The sequence below is a fragment of the Pleuronectes platessa genome, chromosome 3 (assembly GCF_947347685.1).
Source record: "Pleuronectes platessa chromosome 3, fPlePla1.1, whole genome shotgun sequence".
Classification (NCBI taxonomy): Eukaryota; Metazoa; Chordata; class Actinopteri; order Pleuronectiformes; family Pleuronectidae; genus Pleuronectes; species Pleuronectes platessa.
This window is the reverse complement of record NC_070628.1, coordinates 13,548,962-13,572,046: the sequence shown is the minus strand read 5'-3', so window position 1 is coordinate 13,572,046 and position 23,085 is coordinate 13,548,962. Positions and strand designations below refer to the sequence as shown.

The following is a 23,085-nucleotide window of genomic DNA, read 5'->3' as shown; positions in this document are numbered from 1 at the left end:
TGTCCGAGCTGCAGGTGTTGCAGAGAATTTTGTGCCATCTCACCATCTTCACAGGCAAAGTCCTGGACAGCTACGTCCTGGATGGGGATCTCCTTCAGGAAGTAGGGGCTCTGGCAGCGAGGGTTCCCGGTGACGATGCGCTTCTTCCTCAGCCAATCGCCGAGCCAAGCCAGGTGACAGTTACAGTTGTAGGGATTGGCCAGAAGATTTCTGCAGAACGGAGAGGGGGGGTTTTAGAGACACATTTTGTGTGTTTATATTTCCACCACATTAGTATGAGTGTACTCACAGCGTGGACAGGGAGACCAGTGTCTCAAAGGATCCAGGGTTCATAGAGGTGATCTGGTTGTCGTAGAGCGACAGGAGACGCACCGAGCTCAACCCCACGAAGCTGCTGTTACTCACACAGGTGAGACGATTGCTCCTCAGCATGCTACTCACACACACAAACACACACACACACACACACACACAGAGAGATAGAGAGAGAGAGAGAGAGAGAGAGAGAGAGAGAGAGAGAGAGAGAGAGAGAGGAAAAGTGATTAAATATACAAAAAAACTGATATTTATGAGATTATCACGACAGAGTTTAAGAGCCATGTTGAAAAAAGTTGTAAAAGAAATAATGTTACAAAAAAAAGTCATAATTTAACAGGAATAAAAGATATAGAGAATAAAGTATTTTTTTAGTTTATAAGTAACTTTAATTGTAATTTACGAGATAGATTAAATCTTGAGAATTTATTTCTATTTCGCAGAAAGTTTGTGAATTGTTCGTAATAAATTTGCAGTTTATCTCCATGTTTTTATACATTACACTGTCATGGTTAACCTGTGTTCACATTTTAAATATTTGTATGGATGTTCAAGCGAGTGTACAAGAGCAGGGTGTATTTGAATATTATGCATTCATGATAATTAGATCACATCTGCATTTTGTGTGTGTACCCACAGTGTGCGGAGGCCACTCAGTCCCTTCAGCATGCGGTGGTGCACGTTATCCAGTCTGTTGGAGGTGAGAATCAGCTCGTTGACCCCTGAGGCTCCTTCAAATGTCCCCTCCTCTATGTCGGTGATACGGTTATTGCTCAGGTTACTGCGGGGAGTGGGAAGCAGGAGCAAGAAAGGTAAGAGGGTGGAGCAAGGATGAAAAGAGTGACAACGAGAGAGAAGAAAGATGTAGAGAGGACAAAGGCAGCATGAGGGAAAAAATAAAGATAGGAACAGTGAGGAGGGAGTTAGGATTACACAGAGAAATCCACATGGTTCACTTTCATTTCATGGGTACAATCATAGTTCTGTGTGACCTGAGTTTGACTTTCACACAACCACATGTTACGTTTACAACACGTCTGACTCACATCTTCCTCAACTGAGGCAACTTTTTGAAGATCCCCGTCGCCTCGAGCACAGTGAACTCATTGTTGTTGAGGCGCCTGAGAACAGAGGAGCGAGGAGGTGGTCCGAGACAAAGAGAGAGAGAGAGAACAATTGAATAAATACAGACAGAGGAGGAGAAGATGAAGGTCGACGCACAGATATGCTTTTATGCGACACGAATCCAGCTTGACTCACAGCTCTGCGGTGTACTGAGGGATGTGATCTGGTATTTTGGTGAGTTTCTGGTTGGAGCAGTCGACCGTGGTGCCCTCGCAGCGACACTTGTCGGGGCAGGCCAAGTCGGCGAAGCAGTCCCCTCCCAGCTTGCTGCGGTAATCCTCGGTACCTGTTCACAATCACAGCCACAGTGTCACCGCACGCCCTCGCCACGCACACAATCCCAGTCCCGGCGATTTACCGTTACGGCTTCCAACGCAAACTCTGCAAACGGCCAAAGTTAAGGTCGTGACACAACAAGGGGATTTTGAGACATCGCAGACGGCCTGTGCTGCTTTGGGTTCGGGAGCGGAGGGGGGGACTGGGGGGACTGGGGGGACTGGGGGGGTCAGGGAGGGTGGCTGTTTGTCCAAATGAACCAAAAATGTTCGAAAAAAACATTTCTGATTATGATCATATGCAACATTACTCATGAGCGTCGGGGCAGCCAAGTCCACAAGACATACAAACTGTCAGGACGGAGACATGTATACAGGCTGACACGCAGGAGAACACACACAGGAGTTTCTGTGTCCTGTCAGACGGCAAAGTGACTGTTAGTGTTGGGAACCACAGCACAAACAGAAGAACATCAAACATCGAATCACAGCGGAAAAATGCTAACACACACCAGGGCAGTCATCTATCAAACTGCTAACACACAAACACACACACTCTTCCTTTCTCTGTTTCTCTCTCTTTCACACACACAAACAGACACATACACACAGAGGTTGCTGGGGTGACAGGGGATGGCTGTCTCTTGCGTCTTGGCCATGCTGCAGGGTTTCGCAGGGCCGTTCCATGGTGCTTGACAGAACCATGTTCCACTATCGGAACCTGGCAGCCACATGGTTAGATCAAGCACAAAGGAACAACCTGCTGACTGACTGCTCCTCCGCTGGAACACGGGGATGGGAAGGGCAGAGGGGAGAGGAGGAGGAGGAGGAGGAGGAGGAGAAGGAGAGGAGAGGTTCAAGATCAGGGGCGGGTTCAGGAAGGAGAAGAAGCTTTGAGAAGGTGAGGATTGGAGAAGGTGAGAGGAAGAGATGAAGGATAGGAAAGGAGGAAATGAGAGGAGAGAAGTACATGATAGTTTGAGAAGGAGAGAACAAGAAGGGAGGGAGGACAGAAGAGGGGAGCAAGTATATGAGAGAAGGCGAGTCGGACGAGAGAAGGGTTGAGAGGAGGAGAAGAGGAGGGAATGGAAAAAGAGAAGAGGAGATGAATATTAGGCTGTGGGCAGGAGAGGGGGGGGGGAGGGTAGGAGACCAGTAAGAGAGAAAAAAGAAAAGATGAAGCATGAGAAGCATGTGGAAAGAGAGGTGGTTGACTTGAGAAAATGTATCTATTGAAATCAGGAGAGCGGAGGATGAGAGGAGGTTGAGAGGAGGATAAGATCAGACGGCCAAGTAGAGTGATCCACAAAGAGCAGGAGAAGGAGGGATTCAAAAAAAGAGGAGAGACGAGGAACATCTACAGACATTTTCTCCACATCACAGGAGAGCAGCAGCAGTGGGAGGAGAGTTACAGCAGCACTGAAGGCAAGAGAAGCCCTGACTTCGAGGAGCACACACACACACACACACACACACACACACACACGTACACAATCACACACATGTAAATACACAAACCATTATGTGTTTAAGTGTAAATTTCATTTGTAGTTTGCAAACAGACACGAGGGGTCACAGGAGGGTTCAAGGTCACTGTGGTAGAGGTCAAAGGTCAGAGGCCAGCTCAGGGACGAGAGGTGAGGGATTCGGAAGTTGACGGTGAAACCACGTGTGCGCGTGTGTGTGTGTGTTACTTACAGCCGACCTGTTGGTGTACTCCTTGAGTGTGTGAGAGAGGCATTAGGAGAAAGAGAAGGGATTTCACTTGTTTATTATAACAGGAGAGAAAATGATGAAAACCCATAAAAAGACGCTGCAATTTTCTCCGAGTTGATTCCCCGGGCAGAAGTTCATTTAAAGAGGTAACGACTTGTGAATAGTGAGAAGCATGCTGGCGCGAGAGGACACCGGGAGCTGGGCACTTTCATCCGACACACATCCCCGGCCTCGTTCACGTGAAATACGCACAAATCTAACCACAGTGAAAAAGTTATCATTCACAAGACTGAAGCCATTTGGTTAGAGGAAGATATAATCTACAAATGACGCTACGTGATATTAGATAAATTGATCTAAGGCCCGATATCAAGTTGTTTATTCAACTTTTCAGCTGCAAATGATCCTAAATTATTCAGCTTGGCCCCATATGTGGTATCAGGGCTTGGAAACCTCTGTCCCCCTGGTGAGCTTCAGAGTTAATGACTGCGCAAATACACGCACACACACACACACACACACACATGCACACACCATGCCTTCTCTGTGTGCAGCTGTGGTAATGATCGCCTTTAGCCCTGCCACTGATCTCATATGCATGTCTGATTTACATATTTCACAGCACCCCTCGGAGCCTGGTAACGGTGTGACCTTTTGATGTTCTGTAGTGGGCGAAACAGACAGATGCTCACGGACACACGCTCATGCATTAACTACCATTACGTGTGCTAAGAAACAAGGAGGAGAGTCTTGAATATAGTCCCTGTAATCTCTATACCAATATGCATTTATTCATACGGAGTTTTACACGTTCAGTATCCAATTGACAGCGACCTGAGCTATCGCAGGAGTGAGTAACTTCAGTGTCTGGGCCAAACGTGCCCAACGGGAGCTTTTGATCAGGACCCTGAATCGGTAAGGGAGCAGTGAAGCTGTCACAAGCATCTGTCACGGAAACTTTTTTTTTTGCAAAAGTAAAAGACTTGTTTGCAGTGATGAAAATCGAAAGCATTGCATCAGCTAGAAACAGGCAGCCAATGAGTTGCAAGGACAAGTGACTTTGGGTAAAGTGAGACTTTCTGTGCCCAACAAGCAGCTTTCACAAGACCACATTCTGGTGAGAGAGCTAATTACTAACAAGCTAAAACCTCATTCAGAATGAAAATGACTGAACACAACCTTGATGCCACTGTAGCTCTGCTCGAACCAGAAATTCAAAGTACTGGTGACGGGCAACACGAGAAGGTTTTTCTCTCTGAGCTGATACAATGTTGTGATGACTGTCTGCAGGTTAGAGGAATTACTGTCTTTGGAAGGCATCCATGGCACTGCTGAATGTGTTTGGGCAACTAGTATTGGCTAAAACCAGCTGTGACAATGATCATCTTCATCTTCATCATCATCGATACCATCTGACATCAGAAGTCAAGAGAAGCCGTTCCAGCCGTCACATTACAGACGTTAGTGTGATGTATGTGATGAATAATTTACAATGGCCTGTGAAAGATGTTATAAAAATTTAAATGGCTCTTGATGGGAAACAGGTTCCCAACCCCTGCTCCATCGTCAAGGTTACGGTTATCATCAAAAAGAGTGTGATGATCTGCCGCCTGATTGGACGTGAGGCATCATGAGGTGCATCAGTTCATTAAAAGAGTGTTTCAGCATTCCAAAGGTGTCAGTCAAGGCAAGTCACTCCTGGTGTGGAGAGTGTGCACGTGGGCAGCATCCGTGCACCAGAGTGAACAAACGATTATTGCACACACACACACACACACACACACACACACTCTCTCTCACACACTCACATGCTCAGTGTACAATACCTGGAATGAAATACTGTTCTCTAGCTAATGGAGAGAGAGAGAAATTGTAAGTGAAGAACAGCATGAGATCAAAATGATCGACTAAAGACGAAAGTACTGTGTGTGTGTGTGTGTGTGTGTGTGTGTGTGTGTTTGTGTGTGTGTGTTTGTGTGTGTGTGTGTGTCTAAGAATAAGAAATGCTCAAACAAAAAAGAGAGTTGAGGTTAGTAAAGAGAGGCCGAGGGAAAGTCTCAGCAGGAAAACACAAAATGAAAACACAGGAGAGGATATTGTACTAAACATCAATCCATTTGTTCATGTGTGGATAGTAGGAAATAAAAATAATTGGTGTGTGTATATAAGGTTGTGCGTGTGTGTGCGAGTGTGTGCGTTTATACCTGAGCAGCGGAACTTCTTGCTCTTGATTTGTCCGATTCGTTTGTTGGCGAGCCGCCGCGGGCTGGTGCAGCGGGCACCACTGGTCTCGATGGGATTGTCCTGCAGGTAGTCCGCCAGCCACTTCAGATGGCAGTCACAGACGAACGGGTTCTGGGCCAAGTGACTGATCCAACACACACATCACACACAACCACGGACACAGACCACACAAAAAAAACACACATAAGCTGTTGGGAATATTTGGGTATATTTAGTTGCTGGTTACCCAGCAACAATACTTCTACTTTTCATTCTGTTACCAGGTAACTCACAGGTGAAAGTAACCTGTCTATGAGTTGACTATAGACAAACAAAATCCACAAAAAAACACAACAAAGGTCATTTGAAAGTATATCTGATGACCAGGGCCTTCCTGTGTGGAGTCTGGCTGATCTCCTCATGTATATGTGGGTCTGCTCCAGGCAGAGGTCCGGTACAGAGCAGGACTATTGGTTCTCTGACTTCCTCCCACAGTCCAAAGACATGCAGATTGGGGTTAGGTCCATTGGACACTTGAAATGTGAGTGTGAATGGTTGTTTGTCTCTATAAGTCAGCCTTGCAGTACCCTGCCTCTCACCTACTGTGTCAGCTGGGATTGACTCCAGCTGCCCCACAACCCTCAATAGATGAGCAGTATAGATAATGGTTGGATGAATGGATATTTATCACTTATATCACAGTTGTTGACTCAGGGCGATTGCTTGCAACCGCTTCACAGTGTGCGTGTGTGTGTTTGTGCACGTACAGCGTTTGAATGGCTCTCAGCGAGGCGAAGGTCCCCTTGGCGATGGTCTGGAGCTTGTTGTCGTAGAGCGAGAGCAGATTGAGGTTGTGGAGGTCCTGAAAGGCATCCACTCGCAGACACGCTATCTTGTTGGCATTCAGCAACCTGAAAGAAGGAAGCGACAGAGAGAGAGAGAGAGAGAGAGAGAGAGAGAGAGAGAGAGAGAGAGAGAGAGAGAGAGAGAGAGAGAGAGAGAGAGAGAGAGAGAGAGAGAGAGAGAGATGGAGAATGAAGGCTTGTTCTGTTATCCTTCTTGGATGAGCATTTCAAATGTTACAGGTCAGTGATGATGGATTTGAACCATGATGTGTCCACCACTCTGATGACATTTTTTAGCTAAGAACTTTCAAGCAGAATATCAAAGAGCTGAGCCTGTGAACTCTCAGCTGCCACTAACTTGTGTGCGTGAGTGTGTTTGTGTTAGTTTGTGTCTACTCACAAAAGCTGCAGAGAAAACAGTCCCTCAAGCAGTCCTTTGGAGATCTCAGTGATCTTGTTCCCATACAGTACCCTGTGGAGAACAAACAATACATTCATAGGTCATGAATAAATCCACTTATATCGCACAATGATACTATATTAATATTAACACTCAGCATATCCAGTGCTAAAATATTCCGGGGGGTTATTGTCTAACATCCAGGCTAGACGGATATTCACTATGATAGAGATGAATCAATTATAGGATAGAATTCATATTTTGTTGGTGGTAAAAAAAAGTGTCTGACAGTGTTCCAGTGACAAAAGCTGCGTTCATGTTACAGACAATAATTATGAACAGCCCGTGGGGAAAGTTATCTCAAAAGTCTGACAGCTCCAATATCTCAGCCAAACTCGCCAAGTGTCCAAATGTGGAGCAAAATGGCTGCGAAGCTTTCATTAATCAGGTCGAAATCAAATTAAGCTGTAATATAAACATTCATAAAACCTAATTACTTTCCACCACCGCATACACAAATACTTAACACGATAAAAATATCAGACTTCAGCGATTTATCCGATGTGACTTCTCGTTTAATGACGGGTGAAACCATCTTGGAAATGAGAGCTAAATTTGACCAAATTAGACTAATGGGAGGTTTCACAGTTCGTCCAACTCCTGCGGGTATCACACGAGCGCAGCATACAAATAAGGCTGTTAAAAACACTATGATATATAAAAATAAATGATAGGTAATGACTTGTAAGAAACACAAAAATAAAGGATAAGATCTGAATCATGAATGAGATAAGAGCCTCCAGGGTTAAAACGATAGCAGCACAAACACTGACTCTGACTTGGTGCCACCACCTGGCTGCATGTAAACACTCAGGATATGAAGAATAACGTGTTGTGAACACTTTTCATCGAAACGTCAAAATGAACAAATTCCCACATAAATCCTGCTGTGGCTGCAGTGTGAGGAATGTACACAGTTATCAGAGAAATGCTTTTTATAAATACATCAGATTACATACACAAACAGGTCACGGCCGAGGCTGCCACCGCCTGGCACAACACATACCTGAGGCGCAAACAGACACACACAGACGCACACAGAGTTATCGTTCTATCTTTACGCTCCACGCTGAGTTGAGTTGTGTATGTAGGCAGTCTGAAGACATGTGTTTCAGATTGGCTTTTATTTCATTGTAGTGAGTGGCTGTCCCTGAGAGACCTGAGGTTGGGAAACACACGATGCGGGGAATGAACGCTTCATTTGTCTCTCGCACACATCAGCGATTAGCACGAACCGTTCTGCCCCCCCCACACACACACATATACACAAACTAGCGTAGACCACTACATCGAGTCATTTTTAAAACGACAATAAAAAGAGCTAATAAATTGTTACTACTAGTATTTTGTTATAGTTGCAAAACTCTTCCAACATTTTTAAAAACTGTGTTGCAGCTTCGAGTTTCAGTAAAAAACCTCAGCTGCTTGTGGTTTTCCATCTCGTAAACCAGTGGGCCTCTGCAGCACAAGGAGTCTTTACAGTCCCTGTCAGCGTACAGTACTGAGTATGAACTTCAACATTAGACACCTCGAGCTAAAGTCGTGGCTAAAAAACAAGAATAAATTCAAAATATTACAGCTTGTTCGAGGAGTGACCGAGAGTGGACGTGCAAAATGTTCCCTGTTGTAACGACCACGAAGTCCACGTTTGGATCAGAACACGTCCGTGGATACACACACAGGCTCGATGGCTCATTTACATCCTGTCAGACTCAAACCCTGATACACAACGAGCACACGCTGCAGCTTAATGTGAAAGCCATACTGTATGTGGTGTGTCAGCATGAATGTGTGTGTCCCATTCTCTCTGTGGTGAATGTGTAATGAGGTGGCAAAAGCCGCCATTCAGCAATTCAGCATTTATGAATTATTGACTTTGGAGAGACGAGACCTTAATATAACTCCTTCATGAAATAACCCTACATCTCTCTCTCTCTTCCTCTCTCAATCCCTCGCTCTTCTGCTCCCTCTCTCCATCTTCCTGCACACAGCTTCACACGCGAAGCAGACGTTGTGACCAGAGAGTCAAGCTGAGGAGGAAGACGCCAAGAGTGCATCTAAAATGGTTTGAAAATGGTGTTCTGGTTTTGACCTGGTGTGTTGTTTTTTTCACTTGCTCTGCAATTGTGCTAAAATTAAAGGGTAATTCTATTTCATAGATTTGGCTTTACAATTTTGGTCATTATTTCTTTCTCCAAAAAATTATAAATGAAGTCCAATAGGGCAAGAAGTACATGCAGTCAAGTTACACTGCAGCAATGAATTTGAGGGTGAGAACACTTTGTAAACATTATCCTTTTGCCTTCTCTCTGCCCTCCTCTGTATGATGTGGAGCTGGTGAGGAGTAATTTGGGACACAGACTCATCATGGGTAAAACTTTCCATACTCACTCAAAACAGGAACGCATGATATTTGAAATAAGATAAAATATCAGTTTAAAACTTGCCAATCCTTGTGTATTTAAACTTGTTAAAATGGGAAATATGGCATCAGCCTTCTGATTTTCTTTGGTCCTTTAAGACAACTAAGATGATAATGACAGATTAGAAACATCATCATCAATCTGCAGAACCACAGGAGACCTGGTGACTGCATCATTGTTTCCAAATGTCTCAGGTCTTTGTCCGTCCAGGCTACAGTGCAAACTTAGTTTTCAAACTAAAATTGGACCATCAGTGTTAGAAAATTCCAATTTAGAGGCTCGAAAACTCCAGAGCAGTGTGGTCGGCAGGAAGCGTAGTATTTCTGGGATAATATGATCATATGGCTCCACCTCTAAAATATGCTTCTGTTTGTGTACGTAGCCCTGTCTTCTCATTTTGTTTTTAAACATTTTAAGAAAAGAAAACACAAGTTGTCATAAACAGAAGGTTTTTGAGGCGGCCTAAAGATTTGAGAAGAATTTGATTTCCCCCCTGAGATTAAAAAGGTTGTGCTGCGATATTTTGTCTGTTTTGCGTAAACTGCTTCTTACTGTAAATACAAACATGTCACGCAGTACTCACAGAGAGTTGAGGGAGCGCAGACCTTGGAAGGCGTCCGCAGCCAGCTCCGATATCTGGTTGTTACTCAAATCTCTGAGAAGAAGGGAGCAAAAGAAAAAGGAAACGAGAAAGAGAGAGACAATGAGGGAGGGAATGACACAGTAAGGGAAACACAACAACGACCACAAACAGGACAGGATCAGAGGTTGTTGTGGACAGTTGACAGGCTGAACAATACACGTGTCTCTTCATCTACTCACATCCTGCGCAGCTTCTTATAAGAAGAAAAGGCTCCAGCTGGAATCACCTTGATGGCGTTCTGCTCCAGTCGGCTGGAACACACACACACACACACACACACACACACACACACACACACACACACACACACACACACAGAGCATTAAGGAAAGACATTAACATTCCCCCATCACTGAGCTATCTCTGCTGTATCGCTGACTGCGGTTCATTCCCGGGGCCTCTGGCCGAGGGGAACATTTCCAGATAAGACGCTTTGATGACCGCTGCCAGAGTCTGCCACATTTCTTTGATCTTTTGCCATTTTTAACATGTGTACAGTCGCACACTCACACGCAAACACACAAACACGTAACGATCTGGGCAGTGTTCCATTAAGTGCCAGTCAGACTCCGCGTCAGTCAGGCCCAAACAAATCAAGCCAGGAGAGAGAGAGAGAGAGAGAGAGAGAGAGGGAGAGAGAGAGAGAGAGAGAGAGAGAGAGAGAGAGAGAGAGAAAGAGAGAGAGAGAGCGGAGGAGGAGGGATACAAAAGGGAAAACAGACCAAAACAAACGTTCTGTAAACATTTCACATGTTCAGTCACCGTGACAAGAAAGGCGGCGGAACATGATTTGCAAACCAAGCACTTGATTGTGAAGCATTTCCCTAAAATGAGTTTGTTTTTCATTTGCTGTTCTCCTCTGTTTGACCCTTCCCTCCGTCGAGTCAAGTCTTTTCAAAGCAGGTTTCAACACCAGTGTCTCCTGTCCCCACACTTGTCCAACCCAAGCTGCAAAGTCCTTTCACAGCATCGGTCTCAAGCCGACTCTTATATCAGTGATGACAAGACACGCGTCTCTGGTCTCAGATGAATCAACCACAGTTTGAATTCCTCTCTAAAGTCAAAGCTGGTCTCAAGTCAAGTCTCAGGTCAAGGTCATGTCCTAAATCATTCTTTAACAGGTCCTGTCTTTGTTTTCTTTGTTGTAGTGTTCATATTTGATCTGTTTAGTTTTTGTTTCATATTTCGATTTAGGGAGTGGACTTAAGACCTTTGTATGACATGTGTACATCCTGTCGTCATCACCTACTTCTACCTATACTTGACATTGATTGGTTGATAGACGGTGTAAAAGGCGCTGCCTTGAGTCGAATTTGAATGGCTGGGCTTAAGGACGCTTGGATGACACCAAGGGAGCAGTATGGAGGCCTTTTAAGAATCAGCCACCATTTAACTAAATTGTATTGGATTTGGTTGCAATGCAGTTTACCCCTGAATCTCCAAAAGTGTTTTGATGACTCAAACACTTCCCACACCCTTCCATCGGCCTAGAGCTGAGTAGATAAAGAGTGAATTAAAATATTTGGGAGATCTATCTCTTTAAGTCTTATGTCTCAGGTCTATATCTCTGACAGATACGTCCTTTTAAACGTGCCTGCTGTGATCCTTCCTCTCCTCTCGATGCTCCCTCTAAACAGAGATATGATCTTTCTTGTCCTTCAGATTAATCCTTTGAAATCTTCCTCCCTCATCCCTTTATTATTTTCTTAAGCAGGGAAGAGCTGCATGACCAGGCTTTCTCATTTCACAGACGTGTGGTTTTATTCTAGTGCACAGAAAGAGAGAAGTGGAGAGAGACAAAAGAAGAGGAGATGGAGAAGTGCGCGGGGAAAGAACAAGTGAAATATCACCGCACCGAGTGTGACTACAGGAGATTTGAGCAGGAGCACATGTATATGCATGTAGAGTAGAACAGATGTTTGTGTGTGTGTGTGTGTCTCATTATACGAGTGCGTGTCTTACATCTCAGTAATGGTTTCAGGCAGGTTGGTGGGTATTTCTGTCAGTCCCTTCCCTCTGCAGTCCACTATGTTGTTACTGCAGGTGCACGACTCCGGGCACTGTAACACACTGCAGGACGTGGATGATGACGACTGGTGACCTACACAGAGACAAAGGGGCCAATGATTTCCATGGGTTACAGGTGATGGCTGATGTGACTCCCGGAGGCGAAGGAGGAAAATCAAAGTGGGAAGCAGCAGGCAGAGCATAGCAAGTGGGCAGGTGAGAGAGAGATACTTTCCCTTAATGTGACAGCGTCCTTGCCTGTCAAAGGTGTCATTTGCGCTCTTGCATTAGCTTCTCTTTTATCTAAAATAGTCTAAAAAAAAAACTCTACATATTAGATCAAATGCAGGGTTGATGCAATGCCAAGAAATGGAAGAGGAGTACTTGCCTTCGTCTTCATCTTGAAAAGCATGAGCAAAGGACAGTAGGAAAAAAGCAAACGGAACAAAGCAAAGGATGTGTTTTTGCCACAGTCAGACAGCAAGCGGATGAAAGTCAAGAAGCAAACAACACATCAAACAGTCCACACATCATCACGTCATCGCCTCCCCTACCTGTGCACACAAACTCCTTCTTCTGCACCTCCGCCACGTTGTGTCCCCTCAAGTGTGGCGGGGCCATGCATTGTGTGTAGAGACCCAGACGGGGGCGTTGTCGCAGCCACTCCGACAGCCAGGCCACGTGACAGTCACACTGCAGGTTGTTGGAGTGCAGGCGACTGGGGGGGGGGGGGGAGGAGGAGGTGGCGGAGGGATGAGAGGGGATGGGGAGAAGAGGGGATCGACAAGTGGTTAGACCGGGTGTTGAGGAATGGAGGGATGAAATATTTGAGGAAAGGGAGTGGGAGTGGAGGGGGAGAGAGGAGGAAGTTCCAGGTCGATCAATGAATTGTACAACTAGAGACGGATGAGAGAAATCCCCCGTGCTCGGGGCCGCAGTGTGAACCAAACACTCTGAGGTGACACTTACAAGGTCCTGAGCTTTGGCATGTGGTTGAAACTGGCCACAGACAGTCGGCTGATGTTGTTGTTGTTGAGGGTGCTGAGGAGAGAAAAGATCAGAAAACAACATCCCACTTAGATTCAGAAAATCGAGAAGTGACTTAAACCTGTTTTATGCTTCTACGAAGAATCGAAGCAGAGACTAATAGATGTTGAACAACAGTTACTTTTACTGGAATGACTGCAATGCACAAAAGAGATAGGACGCCGGTGGAGGTGATAAAATGACGACTGAACTGATTGAGGCAGGTGAAAAGTGAGTCCTATTTACTACATACGCAGACAAGGAAGAGAAGATGGAGTCTACAAGGAAAAGGCACGTCAGGCTCCAGTGTTCGGTACACAGCTACACTAACTATGGTTTGATTCAATGCAGAAGTAAAAATCTACACTTGAGTGTAAAGAGGTTGGACTCAACTGCACAGATTAATTTAATCAGTTTCATTTTAAATAGTAAATCCCGACAAAAAAAATGTATTTTTGTATGATTTGAGATAACCCTAAAGGCATTTGCACACTAGACACGTTTTTCCACATTATTAATTCGCATGATATTGATATTTGTTGAACCCCTATCCAGTCAATGCAATTCCACAAAGGTTTTTAAAAAAAATTTCGGACCAAGGTCAACTTTTCCAAGGTTATGCTCCCGTCATCTAACCAATCAGAATCCATGTTATCTGAAGCAGTAATAGTAGAAGAAAAAGCACTACCTCCACTATCCACTATCCAGTCAGATAAAACGTTTATTTGTCAACTCATTATATCTATTTGTCTTTAGCCAGGGCTCAAAGTTATTGTTGTCTTCGATATGATGGAGCCCACTTAAACAAATAGGACTTTCGTTAAATCAAATACTCAGTAGAACCTGGGATCGAGGTGCCAGCTGCTGCAGCCGCTCTTCAAACATTCCCACAGACATCCTGAAATACGTCCTGAAGAGGTTGTGGTACAGTTTAAGCTGAACTAGTGAAACTCACCAAGTTCTCCTCTCTTCATTGGTTTTACCCAATAAATAAAACAATCAGATCATCATCGAGTTGGAATATTTACATTTTATCCTATAATTAATTTGCTAAATTGAGCACTGTTGAAATTCGCTTCCGAATTATTCTTAAATTCATGTCATTTATTCAAATCGCCTTTAATATGCAAAGGCCCTAACTCCAAATATTACTTTGATAACTACACAACGTGTTTTGTTCCGGTTCAGTTCAGCTTCTTATTTCCCTTGTGCTGTCCCCATTGTTTCTGGTAACCTACCGAGAACAGGCATTTCTGAATGAACAGTGGAACAATTCATGTTTAAAAAATGTAGGTGTCAGTGAAGTTGATCTGACTCAGCTCAGCATTCAAAGTATAATATTGTGTTGTTTCTAGTTAATTAACAGTGAACGAAACTCTGCATTTAACATCACAATATGATGAAAATTCACATATGTCATTAAGACCATCGTCATTACTGACTTTAGGACAGAAGAGAAGTCTGTTTAATGTCACTAATGACATGGTGACCTTTTTAATAAACTAAATATAACAGTCACGGAGCCATGCATTAAGTGAAATATCTGAATTGAAATATGAAAGCGTCCAGTTTCCAAGTGCTGCACAGGCGATGCAGTCTTTTAAAGGTCAACGAGGATATTAGCTGCTCCATCTCCCACCGCGGTTGGCGTTCTTCAACCAGCCCGTTACAGCGGGACCACTGAATAAACAGGTACTCACAGCACTTCCAGGTCACGCAGCGCTCGGAAAGCTCCATCCTCGATGCAGCTGATGTGGTTGTAGTCCAACTGGCTGCAGACAAACACGCACACACACACAGAAGAAAGGAAAAAAGGAGGTAGAGATGTAAAGGTGTCTTATAGCACAGCCAGCCACAGATGAATATGCATCAACTCCGCCGAACAAAGTCAACAACCGCTCTCTACCTCTCGCTCACTTTCTCTTCCGCTTTCCTCCTGTCTCCTGAGCTCTTTGTTCTTTTTTTGCAGATGTAATTCTCCATGTACTTATCTCTGGATCCATTCCCTCCTCCTGCTCTCCTCAATCTGACGTCTCATTTGTATGCGCTGCTCTTTACCTCTTTCGCCCTTCTCTCCCCACCACCCCCCCTTTCTCAGAATCGCTTTGCTGAAACAATTTAATTAAGACATAAGGACAGTAAATCATGTGCTGTCACCCGCGTGCTAATGTGTGCTCAGGGACACACACACACGCACACACGCACACAAACACACACCCACACACACACCACCTTGTCTTAAACTATTCTTCAGGGACCCTTCATTGGCAAAATGCATTATCTAGCCCCTGACCATAACACCAAAAACGTAATGCCTCATCCTTAACATAAACTTAATTCTAACCCTAAATTCAAACCATATACACCTGTATACAGGGCCGCATTAATGTAGTAAAACCACCAGTCTTTACCCCCTAAACACAAGCACACACACAACACTCAGGCAAAGACACTCTGTCCTGTCCTTTTAAAATAATTGCAAGGCATTTCAAAATAAATTATCTGATGTGGAAAAAAACCAGGATGCAGCAAAATAGTTGTAAATATCCATATTTATAGAATTACTGCTGGGCAATTACCTGCGAAATGACCAACAATTATCTTTAATCATCAGAACCATGACTGAGGCAAGGCAAAGAGAAAAACAACACAAATGCTACTGACGTCCATTGCATACCCACACCCACACACACACACACACACACACACACAGGGCTGCTAATGAGCAGCAGTGCCAGTCAATACAGCAAACAGGAGGCAGATGACATTTAACACAATGAAATATTAATGCACAACCACACAGGGGCTGCAAACATGGCGAGACACGCATTTGCACGCACACACACGCACGCACACGCACACGCACGCACACGCACACACGCACACACACGCACACGCACACACACACACACACACACACACACACATGCACAATGCCACTTACAGGTTCTTGATCTCCACAGCTCCCCTGAAGGCTTTCCTTGGGACCCCCTGGATCTGGTTCTCGCTGAGATCACTGGACAGATAGAGAGATGTAGAGAAGAACGAGGGGGAGAAGAGAAAGAGAGAAAAAAAAGAAAAAGAAGGTGGCAGAGAGTTAAGCCAAGCTGTCACCGAGCCACTTGCATTGCAGCACAAGTACTTGATGTAATCTTCAAAATGCACCGGGGGAACTTCAGAGCCAGACGGATCATCTGCAAAATTGAGTTCTTTGCACACAGAGCACTACTTCGCCAAATATAATCAGTTGTCTCTATTCATCTCTCAGTGACACACACACAAAAAACACACTTCCCCTGACAAGTGTCCACGTAGCTGGAGCCAGACGCAATTCAATTGTCTGCTCTGAGCATCCATCCAAGTCAGTAATAAGAGGGTTTGAATTATTAAAGAACCTGTAGGGGGCACTAGTGACCTCCGCTTCCAGCATTCCGTTCCTCCTCTCATTACTCCCACTCATCTCTCCATCAACCCCGCCACTACCTTCCTCTGCTTTTAAGGAGTGAGTGATGGATGAGTGTGTGTGTGTGTGTGTGTGTGTGTGTGAGTATGATCACTGGGGTTTACAGAGATTTAGCGTTCAGCCACTTTAACTAAGCTGCAGCTTGGGATACAGTAAAAAAAGCTAAACAAAAACAAACCCATAAATTAACTGCAGTGACTGACACACACACACACACGTGTGTGCTAATAAATGTTATCGCACACGCACACTCACATTAGTACATAAATATAGTCACATGCACGGCCAGGTGTCTCACATAGATCAAATCTGCTGCCAAGTGAAACACATGCTGTCACTGGTTGGTATAGCAACTTGATTTAGTGAAGGACACACACGCACGCACACACACTCAGACACACACCCCCACACACACACACACAGGCACACACAATAATGGATTCAGCTGTCCGCAGGATGTAGATGTATTACGGGATGTAAAATGCAGGTACTGAATAAATCAGACTTTATCGTTTCATCATCTCAACTTCAGAGAAACATCTTAGCTGGAAAAAGGAAAGGCACTGCTCGATAGTGTGTGTGTGTGTGTGTGTGTGTGTGTGTGTGTGTGGCTGTGTGAGTTCGTGTTTTGTCTACCGCCGACACGGACCAAGGTTCCAGACAGACTATTTGACCTTTCACTCTCTTGACCCCGACTGTGTCGCAGTGACCTCCACGAGGCAGAAATCGTCTAACGGCTAATGCCCGGCCACATTCCTCACATTCCTGTGTCAGTGATCATATAATCAGAGTCGTAGGTATCGTCTATCACCTGCGCTTTCACCTGCTGCATCTAAACCTGTGATCATTTGTTTCCAGATCTAAAGGAAAACTACAGACTGCGGTGTTCAGAAGACTGGGGAAGATAGATGAGGATAATTATCTTGTCCAACTGAAATCCAAACGTAGCCTTTCAGCATCCACGTCTGGAGCGATTCATTGATAGTCGACCAATAGAAGCCACAATTACGATAATGGCTTAAATATGTTTTCTAGTTCCATCCTTTCAAACTTGAGTATTTTCTTAGTACCTTTCCCCCCAAATTACACTAAATGTAGCAGTTTTAGATTATGGTCTATTGACGGGCGTTGAAAGAAGATCTCAAATGTTCCCCTTAATCTGATTTATGCTCATAATTCTATGGAGTAAATACAAAATGTAAATGTCTAATAAATATCCCATGCAAACCATTTTAGGATGTGAACCTGTACCTGCCTGTAACTGCACATCAGGCATTATTCTGTGAGGCTGGGATCAGAAAACGTGATCCTGGACTTAGACTTTACAAACAGAGGCAGATGAAAAAGAGGCTATTTTACAGGCACACACACACAACACAAACACGCGTGTGCTTCTTCTAATGTGAGCACACACACACACACACACACACACACACACACACACACACACACACACACACACACACACACACGGCGGCTGGTCTGAATCAAGTCAGAGTGTATCCTGATACTGTTTTTACAGGACCAGGGGGGTTTGGAAAGCAGCTGTGCTCTTTTAACCACTGGAACTCTAAAACCAAACAAATATTCTGAAAGTGCTCCTTAACCCTAACCCTACACACACACACACACACACACACACACACACACACACACACACACACACACACACACACACACACACACACACACTCACACTATGTATGCCTATCGGATGCAGGAATCACCACAAACTGTGTTAATGTGTCATACGTGAAGAGTTGACAGTTTGTGTGTCTACATTTAGGCTGCACACATACCTCAGTGTAAACGACAGGGCACAGTAAATAATCGAAGCCACAGTGTGTTTACTCACACACTTAACATGTTCACTTGGGAACATACAGCACACGACTCCGCTGCAAGTAAAGTCCCTCAGCTCAACAGGAGAGGAGAGAGGTGGAGTAGTGTGTTTTTGTTTGTCTGTGTGTGTGTTTGTGTGTGTGTGTGTGTGACGCACATTTATCTTCTGGAGCAGTGAGATGATTGGAAATGGATTTTTTAACGTAGCTCTGTCCCTGTGATCTATGACAAGGGCAGGAAATATATGCAGACCATAGACTTGCATATTGCGTACACATGTGATCGGCAGTTTGAGTTAGTGTAGAGCTCTGAAGGAAGTGGAAGGAGGCAACTCTAAACCCTATTCATCCCTCAGACCACCAGAGAGAGGGAGACTAAGCGAGAGAGGGAGAGGGAGAGAGGGAGATTGGGTGAATACTAAGTGTAAATCGAACCAGGGAACTGACTTTCAGAGATTTAAGAGTGGGTTTTCTTACAGAGTTTGGCGCCAGGGCACCTGATTCAATTTGATCTTTAGTTGAATCATTTAGTGGGCATCACACCCACGGTGTGGTTTCCTGCTTCTGTGGCTTTCTCTCCCTCGATCTTTCCCTTTTCATCCTCCTCTCTGTGTCTTTGCTTTTCCTCTTTCCCTCAATTTGTCTTGTTTTCGGACTTCCCCAGGATTTAACCCCTCACCTCTGCCCCTGTGCCTAAACCCGCTGAACTGGAAGGTTAGCTTCATTAAAAGAGGCTCCTGCTGAGCCCTGTGCGTATGTGTGTGTGTGTGTGTGTGAGAGTGTGTGTGTGTGCGTGTGTGTGTGTGTGTGTGTGTGTGTGTGTGTGTGTGAATTGTCATCTTTCATCAGTCATCTATCAACTTGCAGATGGTGGTTCAGTGTCTTGCTCAAGGACACTTCAACATTTCTGCCCTCTGCATTAAGGCTATATATTTCCACAAAAAGGTTAAGAGGTACAGTGACTGAAAAGCTTGTTTCCTTTTTCCTCAGTCTGCTCTGTCAAATCTCTCTCCATTTGTCAGCTGTCTCTCTCTATCTACTCTAACCTGTTGTCTATCAGGCTCAGAGCTGAGCTATTTGAGATTTCTCTCCAGAGAAAGAAATACAAAAAATACAGGCCTCCAGTTTTTGGAGCAGTTGGGTAAAATGAGCTTTTTGAAAACATTGACTTATGCCATGGCTGGGACTGTGTAGCTGTATTGTTGAGAAACTGCAACCCTCTCTGTGGTCACAGATCTTCGATGTCAGTGAAGTTACTGATGACTTTGCGATCTTCATGGGGATTTGGTCGACATGGGAACGCACCAAATACTCAGCAGTCTTAGATTTGTTAAACATGAGCCATACGAGCCACAAGCTAATTCCTATTTAATGCTTATTCAGTTGTTTCGCAACACAAAAAGTCGATGCTAACTAAATTGTGAGTTTGCCTGGAATAAAACACAGTGATGTGATCATGCTGAGCAGATTGTGTTGCACAGAGAGGAGGCAGATTTAGAGATTTATCTGTTTTAATATTGTTGAGAGTCCGAGTCCCAGCAGACGTTTTTCCTTTTTCTTCTCTAACTTTTTTTAATTTGACTGTTTTTCTCACCTCTGGTGGCCCAGGATCCGTGTGTGTCTGTGTGTGTGTGTGTGTATGTGTGTGTGTGTGTGTATGTGTGTACGTGTGTTTGTGAGACAGAGTCAGGTCTCCAGTGTTAAGAGCTTAGTGCTGCATTTCTAAAGGGTCTTTTCAGAGTGAGAGGGGCTTTTGACGCCCTGCGTGTCTAAGAAGACCTGGGCATGAAAGAGCAGCACTTAATTCTCATACATTCACCCTCCCTCCTCCCCACTCTCTCTCTCTCACTCTCTCTCATACTAGACACACACACACACACACACTCCCTCTCTGTCACCTACTGTTATACAGTTTCTGAACCTCTTTTGTACAAGAACCACCGCCACGAGATCCTTCCCAGGTCCGGCACACTGGCGGTTCCCGCGGACCCATGTGTGACCGCTTGTGTTTGTGTGTGGCACGCTATGAGTCGGAGTTGGCAGAGCAGTAAACTAATCATCTTGTTCAAATCTCTTTCGGAGATCTTAATCCGATTAACTATAAGAATGTGTGAATGGGCAACGAAAGAGCTGGAAAGTATAAAAAAACAACAGAGAGTGAGGAAAGAGATGGAGAAAATGTGAATGAAGGAGATAAGATGGATACAGGCTTTGTTTCTTGGTGGAGGTGTGGTTAGGACGGGACAGCTAGAGAGAAAGGCCGAGATGAAACTGGGATTGTGTGCCGTGAAGTGGACCCCCAAAGATCCCACTTGTGTGAGCAATTAGGAGGAGAAAGCCTCCCAAAGAAAAGAGAGGAGGTGAGGGGGAGAGAGAGGAAACGGAGGAGAGGAGGCGCACCGGAGACAATGCCGAGGATTACCGAGCACACTGGGCCGGGGCTGCAGGCACCTGGGAATGTGGAGGAACGTGTGTGATGTTGTGTTTTATTGAAGTCGGTGCATCCTGGAAATCTTGTGTGGCAGAATATTAAAGTGTGCAGAAACATGACATGAAAAAAAAAAAAGTGCTGTCACTATGTTCTCGTTCCAGAGAATCACTCGCACCCTCCCACACACAGACACCCTCCTCTCTCATCCGCCTCCTTCAGTCTCTTCTGAACTAATATTGACTTTGCTCGTGAATGACAAATCTCTAGTCGCCCTCCCTCTCCCCCTCTCTCCCCATCTCATTGTCCGTTTCCCTTATTCACCATCACGCCTCACACACACACTTTTAATGCCAGGTAGGAGGGTTGCTATGGTTACTCCACCAGGGTGGACACCTAAGGGACACTTTGACTTGACAGAGTGGATGTCCCCTATGTGTGTGTGCGTGACTGGCAACCCGGGATGGCAGGTTGCCATGAAAGGTGAGTGTGTGTGTGTGTGTGTGTTTGTGTGTGTGTGAACTCCATGATACGGCGTGCTCAGTTTACAAAGCTCTTGTGGTAACAGCTGTGTTATTATACTTGCTGCTTTGCTCAGGAGTTTTCATCTTTTTACTCCTTTAAACTCTGAGAGCAGACAGGAAGGCCGGGAAGATTGTCTGCTAGAAATGATACATTCTGCCTCCAGGTTTCTTACATAAATAGCTCCTGCACTTTAAGATAACAATCATTTTGTATAGTGGGCTCTTAACAAAGTCTTCCGTAAGACGCCACTCGTGACAACTTGTAACACAAACGTCTTGTTGCTGAGGAAACAACGTCTTCAGCAGACATGTCTGATCACATCTGGGTTGAAAAATGAACAGATAGAATAATAAAGCTGAACAAATAAAGGTGGTGTATGCTGGTGTGTGTGTGTGTGTGTGTGTGTGTGTGTGTGTGTGTGTGTGTGTGTGTGTGTGTGTGTGAAAACAGACTGATTAAGTTGCGTTCCAGCTCAGGAACAGATTAGTCAGCGTTCTGAGACCATGACATCATCAGAAATGTTTACACGTGTAATTATAGACAAGTGAGGAATACATCTGTTGCACACGCACACACACACGAACACACACACACACACACACAAACACACACACACACACACACACACACTCACACGGAGGAGGAATTGTACAGTAATACAATAATTGCATATGAGGAGAGCTGAGAGGCACTTAGTAATGGGGACATAGTTTCCCTCTAAACATTTGAAAATGATATAAAATTCAAAGTTGCCTCAACAGAAGGACTGAACTGTGCAGCTGGCCTCATGTTACAAAAACTTTTCTTCATGCAATTATTTCTGTAATAATTTCAGATTATGCTTGAGCAAAGGGAATGAAGCAAAGCCAGTTGTGCTGTCTGGTGTAACTATATATATATAGCTGTAGTAGAAATATGCATAATCAAAAGTAGAAATTACTGTTAAGTACTTGAAAACTGGCAATAGTACAACATCGCTTAAACGGACAATCGCCTAGTAGGTTTTTCTTTTATAAATGCTTCTGTTGTTTTTAACATTTGTTCAGATTTCTTAAAGAAGCACAATTATATATTTCTCATTTCTTGAATACATATTTCATACTGACGCCTTGCTAACCCAGAGGCAACAAAGTTTAACTCTGAAATGGACTTTTTGAGGTTGATATTAATACGGATATTTGAGAGTAATACATAATTCAAATAATATAAGAAATATAATTTGTCAAACATAAACTATGCAAAGGTTTTCCTAAGGATTCTTTAGCAGTGGTTTGCAGTTAACTTGTCCTGTCAGCTGACATATTGAATATCTGCAACAATCTGTCATCAAATCCAGGTGAGATATGTTTACATTATGTAATAAAAGAGGCACATGTTTGAATTTGATCTCTAAACCAACGTGGCTTGTTCAACAATTATGAATAAAACTTGAAAACACAAAAAGGACCTTAGCAAAAAAATGACTAAATAAAAATAATTCAAACTTGCTGTGTGTGCCGCCCATCAAAATTTAGTATAAAGTCTTTACAAAAAGAAATAATACTCAACTTTTCCGATTTGCGCCGGTGAAGAAAATAACAGGAACTGAATGTAGCCGAAGATTTTTAATGTCACAACTCATATCTCCACCTCTCCTCCGTCAATTCCTTCTAGTCCATCCCTCATCCTTCTTGACATTTCTCTACAACACCCCTTGTTTTTTTCGCCCATTCCTCTTTTATCCCTCTTACCTTCTCCTCTATTTCTCTCTCCCGCTCTCCCTCACACATC

At 44.2% G+C, this 23,085-nt stretch overlaps 1 protein-coding gene across 1 annotated transcript in view; it reads right to left on the bottom strand.

Annotated features, from left to right (window-relative positions):
• The window catches only part of slit2 (slit homolog 2 (Drosophila)), an 86,355-nt gene that overhangs the window by 18,065 nt on the left and 45,205 nt on the right, over nucleotides 1–23,085 (bottom strand). The window contains exons 5-19 of the mRNA XM_053419418.1: nucleotides 16,003–16,074; nucleotides 14,759–14,830; nucleotides 13,002–13,073; nucleotides 12,587–12,750; nucleotides 11,988–12,126; nucleotides 10,205–10,276; nucleotides 9,966–10,037; nucleotides 6,900–6,971; nucleotides 6,422–6,565; nucleotides 5,636–5,799; nucleotides 1,576–1,726; nucleotides 1,362–1,436; nucleotides 953–1,096; nucleotides 290–433; nucleotides 44–210 (exon numbers count right to left, since the gene is read on the bottom strand). Coding sequence (XP_053275393.1) covers nucleotides 44–210; nucleotides 290–433; nucleotides 953–1,096; nucleotides 1,362–1,436; nucleotides 1,576–1,726; nucleotides 5,636–5,799; nucleotides 6,422–6,565; nucleotides 6,900–6,971; nucleotides 9,966–10,037; nucleotides 10,205–10,276; nucleotides 11,988–12,126; nucleotides 12,587–12,750; nucleotides 13,002–13,073; nucleotides 14,759–14,830; nucleotides 16,003–16,074 — 1,724 coding nt within the window. The remainder of the gene's footprint in view (nucleotides 1–43; nucleotides 211–289; nucleotides 434–952; nucleotides 1,097–1,361; nucleotides 1,437–1,575; nucleotides 1,727–5,635; nucleotides 5,800–6,421; nucleotides 6,566–6,899; nucleotides 6,972–9,965; nucleotides 10,038–10,204; nucleotides 10,277–11,987; nucleotides 12,127–12,586; nucleotides 12,751–13,001; nucleotides 13,074–14,758; nucleotides 14,831–16,002; nucleotides 16,075–23,085) is intronic.